The 12,006-nt window shown below is 52.6% G+C and overlaps 1 protein-coding gene across 7 annotated transcripts in view; it reads right to left on the reverse strand.

Annotated features, from left to right (window-relative positions):
• The window catches only part of CAPN15 (calpain 15), a 66,962-nt gene that overhangs the window by 43,067 nt on the left and 11,889 nt on the right, over nt 1–12,006 (reverse strand). For 5 of the 7 annotated variants that reach the window (XM_074597476.1, XM_074597475.1, XM_074597473.1 and 2 more), the window contains one exon: nt 6,270–6,590. The exons of 1 other annotated variant lie outside the window; for it this stretch is intronic. In XM_074597476.1, the coding sequence (XP_074453577.1) occupies nt 6,270–6,445 (176 nt within the window). In that variant the 5' untranslated portion in view covers nt 6,446–6,590. Of the gene's footprint in view, nt 1–6,269; nt 6,591–8,424; nt 9,116–12,006 lie in introns of all 7 variants that reach the window. One more of the 7 variants, XM_074597474.1, reaches the window with a different exon arrangement.

Below are 12,006 nucleotides of genomic sequence, written 5' to 3' on the forward strand. Positions count from 1 at the left end.
AGCCCCTTCCAGTCCCTAAAGGGGCTCCAGGAAAGCTGGGGAGGGACTCTGGAGCAGGGAGGGCAGCCAGGGGACGAGGGGGAATGGTTTTACACTGCAAGAGGGGAGACTGAGATGAGATCTGAGGAAGAAATCCTTGGCTGTGAGGGTGGTGAGCCCCTGTCCCAGGTTGCCCAGAGAAGCTGTGGCTGCCCCATCCCTGGAGGTGTTCAAGGGCAGGCTGGACAGGGCTTGGAGCAACCTGGTGTGGTGGGAGGTGTCCCTGCCCAGGGCAGGGGGTTGGCACTGGATGATCTTTAAGGTCCCTTCCAACCCAAACCGTTCTTGTGATTCCATGATTCATGCAGTGTGGCGTCCTGAGAGCACCAAAGCAAAATTACCCAACGCCTGCGCTTGGAAAAGGACCTGAACCTACATCCCTGGGAGCATGAGTGCTCAGCTATTGCAGTGTCAGGAGTGCCCCAAAAACAGGCAAAGGCACTGCTCTCCTTTCTTAGGGTTGGCACTATTGAAGGGACAGGTCCACTGTGCTCTCCATGCTGTGACAGCAACGGTCCAGGCAAGGGCTTCAGACATTTCTGTTCAGATTTTAGCCAGCCCCACTGGGTAAGACGAGCACACGAGCTCCGATTGACTCCGTGTCCTGGATTTTGCCCTTTCTTTGGAGAGGGTGAGCGGGCAGGATTGCCCTGTTATCTGCACGTGTGGAAAGTGCAGATGGGGAAGGCTGGGGGGCAGACAGGGAGCAAAGGGAGAATTTGTTTGTGTACCTATCCAGAACTTCGGTCTCTGCTACTCTGCACCATCCTCCAAGTTCTCCACAGCTCCAGAGCTATAAATAGTCTCAATTTAAACAACTAAGAGGCTTTGTAAGTGTGCGGACTGCTGGAGCAGCCAGCGTGGAAAGCGGACGGGCAGGACTGGAAGCCTCAGGCGGTTGAAACAGCACACCACGCTGCCAACTCCTTGGCACCGCACACTTTCTTGAGCAAGATACCATTCCAGCTGCCGCATGCTTGGGTGAGAACTGGCGAGCAAACAGTTACAAGCCCAACGTTCCCATCAAGCAGGTATCCACGACAACCTGCAGCAGCATTGCACTACCAAATCCCAGGTGATTCCTGGGATTCCACGCCACAACAACTTCCAGAGGGAGCACAACCCACACGGGGACGCATACACCTCACTGCAGCACCCGGGGAACACGAGCTCCACTCCAGTGTGATGAACAGGCATCGGAGCTGATGCTAGTACCCCTGTGGTTTGGAAGAGTAGTCCCTTTTTCCCCTCCTCATCCCTCCTCTGGGGATATAGAGTCAGAGCAGATTTGGTTATCCCCAGCTTTTCCACAGCCACACACGTGTCTGTTCTTTGCATGGAGGCTTGGGAGGGGAGTTGGACCAGCTCAACCCCAGAGGTCCCTTCCAACCTCAACCAGTCTGTGATTCTTGCAAGGTGCAAAACCAACTCTCTGAGCACGCCCAAAATCAAGCGGATTGCTGATAAAAACCAGGGAGCTGTGCCTGTCCCAACCCACAGCCCCAGCCCCAGCTCTGTCATGGTAACTGTACTCCAAAGAGCACCAACACTGGCCCACCGAGGCTGCCAGACCTCCTGAGGCTGATGTCGGACCTGAGATCCGATGACAGGCAACAGAAGCAGGGAAACCCTGCAGCGTCACCTGGTGCTGTACCAGTAGCTTTTCACAGAATCATAGAACGGTTTGGGTTGGAAGGGACCTTAAAGACCACCCAGTGCCAACCCCCTGCCCTGGGCAGGGACACCTCCCACCACACCAGGTTGCTCCAAGCCCCCTCCAGCCTGTCCTTGAACACCTCCAGGGATGGGGCAGCCACAGCTTCTCTGGGCAACCTGGGACAGGGGCTCACCACCCTCACAGCCAAGAATTTCTTCCTCAGATCTCATCTCAGTCTCCCCTCTTGCAGTGTAAAACCGTTCCCCCTCGTCCCATGGCTGCCCTCCTCATCTCTCCTGTAGGTCCCCTTTAGGAACTGGAAGGTTGCTATAAGGTCTCCGTCTCTTCCCAGATGTCTCACTTCCCCTCTGGGCCTTGGTTTCCCCAAGAAGAAACACATCCTCCAGACGCCACTTCTGCTTACGCCGCGCTTGGAGGTGAAGGGCCACAACACAGGAGGGAGGGAAGGGGCTGCACACCACCGCATCCCCCCTCCGACCCACCAGTATGCCACTGTCCCCTTGTTAACATCTCCACCAGCCTCAAGATGGCTCCAAGCCCCCGAGACAGGACTGGGTGATGCTGCCCAGCGGTTTTGACTTGCTTTTTTTCCCCCCACACATTTAAGCCACGGGGGTCACAAACACCGAGGTCACGGATGCCCCGCTCTGGGTTTCTCTCCAGAATTAAGTGATGGTTCTGGAGAGCTGGGGGGGCTCAGCAAGCACCCTCCCACCAGCTGCCAACAACAAAAGCAAGTCTCCTTGCTTCCCTCTAAAAGCAGACAGATTTATATATTTTTAGCATTTAAAAAAAAAAAAAAAGATAGTCTGATCCTCCCTGCATAACCATTGAGGCCCAGAGGTATTTCATTCTGAAGAGGCTTTTATAGAAAAATACCAAGCCTTTGCAGAATGCTGCGGGAAACCCCAGAAAATGCATATTCTCTGGCAAAGGAAAGAGCTCAGACAGCATCAGCCAAACTGAGTGGTGGGCAGAGACGCTTCGATTCAGCCGCGCAGATCTTGCGACGCTTTCTTCAAAAAGCCTCTCCTGAGCGGAGTGAACTCAAGCAATTCTCAGTGCCATGAACCTTTCACAAGACTTCCAAAGCGCTCTGCAAACCAGGAACCCTCCCGGCCCACCAGCCTGGTGCTAACACGTGCTCAGCTCTGGCAGGGACCTCACCAGAAGGGCCACAGGAACCCAGCAGGTCCAGCCGGGAAGAGACCCATCTCTCTACTGGTCCCATCAAGATCCCGTTCTTCTCTGGGTCCCATCAAGAATTTGACCAGGACAGGACCCTGTTGTCCCTCTTTATGAATGCTGAGGAATGAAGACTAGGTGAGCCAGAAACGCTCCCTTAAATCTCACCTGGGAGACAGTCCAGTGCCCTAATTCCCTCCTAACATCTTACTGATATGGAAGGACGGACACTGAAGAGCTGCCACCACCACTTCCAGCAGCAGGAGAAGCAACCATGAGCCCACACCTCCCAAACGATTCAACTGCAGCAGCAATTGGTGGTAGGAGATATGTCCTACCACCAGCACCTGGACTTGTGGCACTGCACTTTGCTGCTGTCAGCTTCATGAAGGGTTTGTCATGGCAAGAAGCTCGGCCGTGATGGGTCTGGAGGCTCAGCTGAACATTCTCATCCAACAACAGCCCAGGCCAAACACCTTTAAGCTTATGAGCAAGGAGCCACCAAAGGGCACCTGTAAATAAGCCAGAATTTCTCTGGCTACACCCAGCTACCAAGGAAGTATTTGAAAGGAACATCTTTGCCCTAAACAGAGATTTCAGCAATAAGATCCCTCTAACAAACACACACGTAACACTCGGTACCTTCAGTCTTCAAGTAGCTATGTCCTCCTGGCATGCTTGGGAAGGCAGGAACGAGCTCCTGTTTAAAAGGTGCGACGCTGACACATAGAAAGAGACTGTGCAGCCTGGCCCAGAAGAGACCAGGGACTCGAATCTGGATGTCACAAGACTACTGCTTCTGCCATTAAGGCCCTTTTTCCTTCTCCCTCCCTGTCCACCTGTCTCCAGCAGACAGGCAGCTCCAGAGCACCAGCCTCACCCAGACAACACAGGAGACAACACAGCCTCCTCTCAGCTTCTAGAATCTCAAAAGCCAAACAGCATGGATTATTCCCACCCAACCATGAGGGAAGCCTCCCCGAATTCCCCCACCAAGTACAGACCAAAGTCACTCGTGAAAGTACTCGCGTCCCTGTTTCCCTGCCAAGGGAGGTCTGCGTTCATCCCCGAGGCATGAGACAGAGCACAGCAGGCTTGGCTCTGTGCCGCTCTAGAGTGGCCAAAGCATTATCAGCTCCAAAGGCGGCCACAGGCAGGGACAGGAAATCAGCAGGAAAAGCAAAGTCTATCCCAGAACTCCTGTCCAGCCTCAAATTGACTCCCCAGTACTCCACTTCCTTCCTACCCAACACAACTCCAGGGATGAGGATATTCAGAGGCAGGGTTACCTACCTGGACTTGTTCTATTGATCTACTTAATTTTTTAAAGGACTATATTTATCTGTTCCTCTCTGGAAATCAATCATCCGCTGCTTCTTCACCCTCTTGTTTCACCCGTCTCGCCATGGGAACAGCGGGTACTTTGATGCCTGACAGCCTGGCTGATCTCAGCAGGTCTTTTGAACCCACTTCCATAATCGCTGCCTAAAGCGAGTTCTTCCCACGCAATTCACTGCTCAGCAAATCACGGCCAGTGATTTTCCTGTCTCCAGGAACCATGCAGCACTCAGCCAGGATGAGTTCTCTTCTCCCTTTAGCAGGGGAAATACATAATTATCAGAAAAACCACTCCTGTCCTAACAGGACACCGGCTTTATCTGCACTGAGACCGGCAGTTCCTGTTCTTGCCCCAACATCCGCTCCACCGTGAAGGCTGGCTCTGCAGGAAATTTATTTCCACATGTCAAGATTTCACTTGGTTTCTCAAGCTTCTCCAAGCTACAGACTTAGAATCACGAGGGGTCTCAGCTGGCAAACATGAGGCTGCAGAGACACAACCTTTTCAGTGCCACCTTTGCACTGGGAGCTCCTAAACCCCAGCGCCGGCTGCATACGGCCACACCGGGGTATTCATCTCGTGGTGGGAGCCACCCACACCTTCCCCAACTCTTCAAGGCAACAGAGGCCAAACCAGCAGCGGGGAAGGAATAATCCCGCAGGAAGGACTCAGCTCTGTTGGCAGGATCCCTCTAAACAAGAGGGGACAAACCTACACAGCACAGATGACCGACCAGGACCGTGGGCCAGCCACAAAGGTTGGTCCACACAGCAACAGACACCGTGAACTGCACAAAACAGCCTTTTTAAAGGCCTCTTGGGCATTGCTAGGAACTCGAGTCCGTGACTGAGAGCAAAGACAACAGCTAATTGGTTTCACACCGTTACCAGCTCAACAAGGAAACCCAAGACAGGGCTACAAAGGAGCAAAGCGGGACGTTGTTTGCCCGGGGGTCTCCCGGAGTCGTGCACCAGACACCCTGAGGCAGCCTCGCTGGGATGTGCGGCAGCAGAAAGGTACAACAAAAAAAACCAAACGAGGACTACACGACAGATACTACATGGCCATCACAGCAAACGCCTCCAGTGGAAAGCCACAACAGCTCGGGGACACTCAGAAGCAAGCAGCTATTCCTAAAAGACTAGCGGCTCCAAACAGACTCAAGCAAGTACAAACACCCAACCAGGCCGGAATCTACACAAAGCAGGCATTAGGCAAAGGCTCAAATATTATTAGCACAAAACACGGCAGCCTCTGTAGCCAAGCCCCCGGGCAGAGGATTTTTAGATGCTTTTGACATACCTCTCAACCTGTCAGAGACTGAATGCAGGACGCCAGTCCTCCAACATGAAGAAAAATTCCTCACTGCCAAGTGGCTGATGGGGAAGGGGCAGAGGCAATGCCTCAGAGACACATTTGAGGGGCTGATTTTATCAAGGAGGGACAGAAACAGAGGGCTGGAAACACTGAGCTCTTTTTCAGAGGAACGCTGCTTTGGTGTCTTTCATTCCCCTGGATCTGGTATTGAAAAGCATTTCACTGCTTTTGCATGAAAACAGCTTTTCTTGCTCTTTTGACTTCAGAAATTCTTGCTACTTATCACCACCCAACCTGGAATGACAATCCTCCGCCTGTGACACTGTCGTGGTTTCAGGCTGACAGACACCTACAGTGTAGTGAGGCGGTGGGAAAGAAGAGGAGCCACAAGAACAGGGCAAACTCATTAAAGGAACTGAGATCCCATTCCCAGGCAGCCACCTTCCCAATTTAGGTGTGTGAGGAAGAGCTGGGATGAATCCTGCAGTCCATTCTGCAGGAGACATCAGCAGCCCTGTAAAAAGGACATGGCTTGGCATCACGCAAATCGGTGGAAATTCGCCTCCAGCTTTCAGGAGGAATTGAACTGAGCCTCTGAATGAAAGGACCTGACACCCAATAGGATGCAAAGCAACTTATTTCCCAAACGCACCATCCCGGATTCAAGCTGAGAGGTAAGCAGGTAAGCAGGCTCCTTCCCCTCCTCCTTACCTTCGCACCCGGTGGTGTAAATGCTGATGCTGCCGCGTTATAAGGGCACTTTCCCAAACGGGGCCACTGTGACTACTCCTATACCAGCTCACGGCTGGGTGCCCCGGGTAGGGTGTGCTAGTGAAGCCATGGTCCGACTCCGTCTCTGCGGCCAGCGATGAGGCAGAGCTCCCCATGGTTCCCCCCCGCCCCCGGCCACGCTGAGATTTATCCTAGGTTAGGTCCAAGCCAGTGGCACGGGCAGTTCGGGTGGAACAGGCGAGGCGCTGCGGCATGGGCTGCTGTAAAGATCCCAACACACTGGAGAAAGGAAGGTCGGTTCTGATCAAGAGTTAAAAAAAAACAAACAAAAAAACAAACACAAAACAAACAAAAGAGAAAGGGGAGAAAAAAAGGAAAGAAAAAAAAAAAGAGAGAAAGATAAGGTATGATTTAAGCAACAACCCTCCATTTTTAGCAGCCTATTAATACATGCTCTGACCAGGACCCCCATCCCAGCACTCACTGGGATGGGAAGGGCCGTTTCACCGAATCCAGCTTTTGCTGCCTGGAGACGGGGAGTTACGGGGGCTGTAGAAGAGGCTCTCCCCAGTTAAGCACCTGGAGTTCCCAGGCTTGGGGCAGAGCCTGACCAGCGGAGGAGAGCACACCAGAGCCCAGCAGAAAGCCCTCGCCACCACAGTAGAGCAGCAGAAAAGGGGACAAGCAGGTCTCCCTTGGACCCCAAACCAGCAGCCCTTGGGAATGACACACACACAAAAAGGTTATTCTGAAAGCTCCAGGCTCCGACTGGCACACCAGGCTTTTAGTTACCTCGGCTATGAGGAGGACAATTTGATGGCTTGTATGCAGTGAGATTTTATTTTTCTTGTACGTAAAATAAAATATCCCTCTTTTCCCGTTCCCCACTAACACCACAGTAAAGCTGAAAGCAGAGAGACTGGGTATCTGCACAAGTATGTTTTCTGTGACGGTGCAATAACGTACTTCCTTTCAGCTCACACCAATTTTTAGCTGATCCTGAGCATCCCCTTGCCCACAGAAGCAGGTTTGGGGCTTTGACTGTTCTTCCTTTTCTCCCTTCTCTCTTTCCTACTTTTTCAGAATTTACTCTTTGAGCATCCTCACAGTTAAACCACAGAAACACTCCGTGTCCTCTAGTATTCAAAGAGGTTTAAAGCTACACATGTCTCTCCTTAAAGGAAAAAGGCACGGCAATCTGGATGCGTGTCAGGAGGAACGGACTGAGGGAATATTTAACAGAGCAAAAAAGAAGAAAGGAGGAAGAAGAAAAAATTAGCACAGCTGAGCTTATTCAATTACCCACCAGGATTTACAGATGAATGAACCGTAGAAAGACCTTTGCGAAGAAACTACTTTGGGCAGTAAAAAGGCTGAAACAAAGACTCCTAAAATACAGTTTTTCAATCCCAGGATTGTTCTAAGGGATCAAGAAAGGCCTTGATAGATAACAGACTCTCAAATGCGGCTGCTCAAGGAGCAGGTGCAGTTTTGCTACGAGCTTAATACCGGAACGTGCCTGCATTAGGCCATTAGCTGGAGAACGTTAACTGCTCTGCCGTGGTCTTTTTGTAACCTGCAAAGCCTCGACTAACAAAATAAAACTGAAAAAAAAAAAAAAAAAAAGCCCAAGAACACAATTTTCCCTCCATCGATTTCCTCGTTTTAATTGGTTTGACAAACTGCTGTGCGTCAGCCATCGCATCTCCGCACTTTGCTTCCCGCTACCTGCCCAACAGCAAGATTTCACTGATTTTTGCAGATCCAGCCAAAATGGATCCCTGGCGCTTCCCCTCTCATTTCCTGCTATTCCAGCAGTTAATTTGTAACTAATCTGATTTTCTGGCTAAATGAAACCCACGTGATGTGAGGGGAAGAGTATTCCCAAGTATCTCCAGCTTAAGTCAAACTGGAGACACCAGTTGTCCCACACCAACGGCCTCTCTGCCTTTCCTGCCGCATCCCTTGACGGCTCCCCCATAGCGAGCACAGCGGCAGCAAAGGCGCGGGGGCTGCAACTACGAGACCCGCTAGAAAAACGGACTCCGTCTCTCACTTCAAGACTTGGGTTCTACCACGAGAAAGTAAATAAATAAAGGCAAGATGGGTAGAAACACAGCCCCGTGCAGCTCACCGCAGGCTGGGCTAAACAGAAGACAGGATGCTCAGTCAGTTAATAGCCTTGAGCAGAGCTAAACTGCCAAATAAAGCAATTCCACAGGCTGGTTCGAGACCACTTCCTCAGCTGATTCTCAAGCTGGAAAAGCAGCACCCGTCTTTGCTTCCTCCTCCTCCACACGGAACCGCCAGTTTTAGCTCACCACGAGAGGCGAGAGACATGCCTGCTGCCCGCATTACTGCTGGCTCCCAATGTGGTGCTCGTGCCTTGCTCCATCCTCCTCCACCAGGTCTGCACCGGGGAGAGGAGAGGCCGGGAGTCTTGTTTTAAAGCGGTGCGGTAAAACCCCAGGGTGGGTGGAGCTGGGGAGAGGAAGGGATCTATAAATAGGTGGAGGATAACCCGGCTAAGTCGTAGCGATCTCCAAGACTGTCTGGTCAAAGTGGGCTGCTTGGCTGCAAGCGTGGCGTGAAATCGGATTTCTCCAGGCAAAGCAGTAAATCCTTTTCTTCAGGGTCACCCCTGCCACCAGGTGAGAGCAGCCGATAAACAATATTTAGGGGGGAACGTCGGCCCAAGGAGCGGAGAGGGTGAACCAGTTCGAAAGCAGGAGGAGCGGCAGCGTTAGAGCCGGATGCAAAGCCTGTACGTGCTCGCCACGCTGGGCCAGAAATCGCCTTTGGCCAATGCTAAGCAAACGAAGAGCCTGCAAGAAGCAAAGGTGAGAATGAAAACTACACCCTAGCGAGGGAAGGGGTCAGTTAAAGAAGCCTACAAAGAACGAAGCCTCTCTGGAAGCAGACAGCCTTATTTTTGAGGAGCTTCTCGCACCGGGCAGGGAGATGCCCTGCACATTGCCCGTGCTCCACCGGGGAGGCTTCAGCCGCGGAAGGGAGCAAAGTGCCAAGAGCTGCTCTGCTTTGCCAGGAGGGAGCAGGATTTTCCTCCTAATTAATAAAGCGCTGCTTCCACCTATCTAATCACGAGAGGAAGCAACAATGCGAACAGATTGTGTGAAGTGTCTTGAGAAGGGTGGATCTCGCTCATGGAAATTAACAGTTAAGCACCTTAGCAAGATGCTGAGTTTGGATTTTGGTTTTTTCACCCCTTGCAGCTGCAATAATTACCGGGTTTCAATCGACACTATTTAACTGCTCCCAAAATATCGCTTCCAAAATAAAACCAGATTTGATGTTTCCACCTCCAAGCCACTTCACAGCCACTCGCCCTGATCTGTCGGATGCGATGCAGACCCTTCCTCAAATTGCCCCACTGGCACCCTGAGCAGCGGGCACTTAGAGCGAGTGCAGGATGGCAAAGCTTTCCCATGGAGGTTCCTCCTGCTGCCAGGACAGCCTGGATGCTTCCAGATAAACCCTATTCCTCGCCACCAGTCTGACCCTTTGGGCCCCAGCTCTTCTGTCACACCACCCAGAGCGAAACAGGCAGGAAGGGTGGGGATCTGGGGCTGCCCAACCCCCTTTCCTTCCCTCTGGCTCCAAAGTAGGTTTTGGCTCTGAAGAGAGAAAAAAAAAAAAAAAAAAAAAAGAAAAAAAAAGAAAAAAAGCAACTAGCCCAAGTGTTTCAACCTATCTAGGAAGCTGCAGGATCAACTTTTCCTAGGATCCTCCCCGAGCTCTTCCCTTTGGCAGGCAGCAGGAAGACGAGACAGAGGTCCCTGGAGCTGCTCCAGCCCGCTGAGGAAGCCAGTAAGGCAGACTGGCCCCAGTTGGTCCCACGTGCAGGAGCCCCCTCCTCGTGATGGGATATCCCCCATCCTCCTTTTCTTATTAATTTATTCCTCCATGTGGCACAAGCCAGCTCAGCTCCTGCCTGAGTCTTCCGGTCTCTCTTAGTTCTCAGCCACCCAGACTCAGGGACAAGACTCTGTCACTTCATTAACTCCTCCACTCCCCCAGCCTATAAATAAAGTCACCTCTGAGCTACTCCCTTGCTCCAGGTAAGATCCAGGAATGAAAACACAGACATCCCACGCACCAGACAGCTCTTGATCAAGATGCTGGGCCAGCAGCTGGCCCAGGAGAAGACACGCCATATACCTGAGGGAAAAACATCCCTCAAAAGCTGTGCCCAGAGGAAGCCACATAGCAGGAGGCTTTCTTCTAGGATTGAAGCTGCAAGTCCCAGCCCTTCTCTTCCCTCTGCTGAGTGAGCTCCCCTGCCTGGGGGCTGACTAAGACAGGCTGGGACCTGGTACCACCCTCAACAGCAAAGGAGGAGCTCTCTGCTCTCACTCACATGCAGGCTGCTGCTTGCTGGGAGAAACGAGGGTTCCCGAAGAGCTTTGGATGTCCAGTACCCACCCACACCCCTGGCAGGAGCAGCCTCCTCTCTGGGGACTGCTGGATGGAACTCACACATCCTAAACACAAAGTAGTTCAGGGGCAGATGAGCACAGCTGGAGGAGCTGCGGTTGGCTTGGGGCATCAAGCTGGAGGAGACCACTTCATAGAATCACAAGAATGGTCTGGATTGGAAGGGACCTTAAAGATCATCTCATTCCACCCCCTGCCCTGGGCAGGGACACCTCCCACCACACCACGTTGCTCCAAGCCCCCTCCAACCTGCCCTTGAACACCTCCAGGGATGGGGCAGCCACAGCTTCTCTGGGCAACCTGGGACAGGGGCTCACCACCCTCACAGCAAACAATTTCTTCCTCAGATCTCAACTCAACCTCCCCTCTTGCAGTGTAAAACTGCTCCCCCTCGTCCCATGGCTGCCCTCCCTGATCCAGAGTCCCTCCCCAGCTTTCCTGGAGCCCCATTAGGGACTGGAAGGGGCTCCAAGGTCTCCCCGGAGCCTTCTCTTCTCCAGGCTGAACCCCCCCAACTCTCTCAGCCTGTCACTTCATCATGAAGACATGCCCCTCTACTAATCTTGCCACCATGCACGGGAGGAGATCTCCCCACCTACCACCGAAGGAGACACGTGCTCACGGGGTCCGGGGCAAGCAGGGAACAGCGTGCAGGGATGGGTACGGTACACAGCATAAGACACATCAGCGCAGGAAGGTTACAAAGTCACAGAAGAGGCCAGGCACAGGATAACTGAAGAAGGATGCAGAGTGGAGGCCTGATGGTGGGCCGTGCCAACCACGCCAGGAAAAGAAGCTCAAGCATTTGAGTGCACAGCAGTGATAGACAGCAGGGTCCCAGCTCCACGAGGCAGGGTGGCAGCACCTGAGGACGTGCAAAGCCAGGTACGGGCTCCAAGCAGAGCGTGACTTGTATTCACCAGGCTGAGGTGACCCTGATAAAAGAAATAACCCCTGGGGAGGAAGGGTGAACAATCTCTCTTCTTCCACAAGGCAGGGGGGAAAGAACAGAAAAGCAACAAGCCATCCACCTCAGACAGATGCAGGACAGACTGAAATCCAGGATGCCAAACACTGACCCAGCGAGAGGTCTACGGCTCAAAGTGCAGCAAGAGCTTCCATGATCACCCGCGGGACCCCTGTTGTAAAGCCACCGAGCAAAATGGGATGCTCTGTGCTGAACAGGCGCCTTGCACGAAGCTCCTGTCTTGGTGACAAGAAACAAAGTTTTCCTGCCCTTTCTTCCTGTCCTCACCTGCCA

The sequence above is a fragment of the Larus michahellis genome, chromosome 8 (genome assembly GCF_964199755.1).
Source record: "Larus michahellis chromosome 8, bLarMic1.1, whole genome shotgun sequence".
NCBI lineage: Eukaryota > Metazoa > Chordata > Aves > Charadriiformes > Laridae > Larus > Larus michahellis.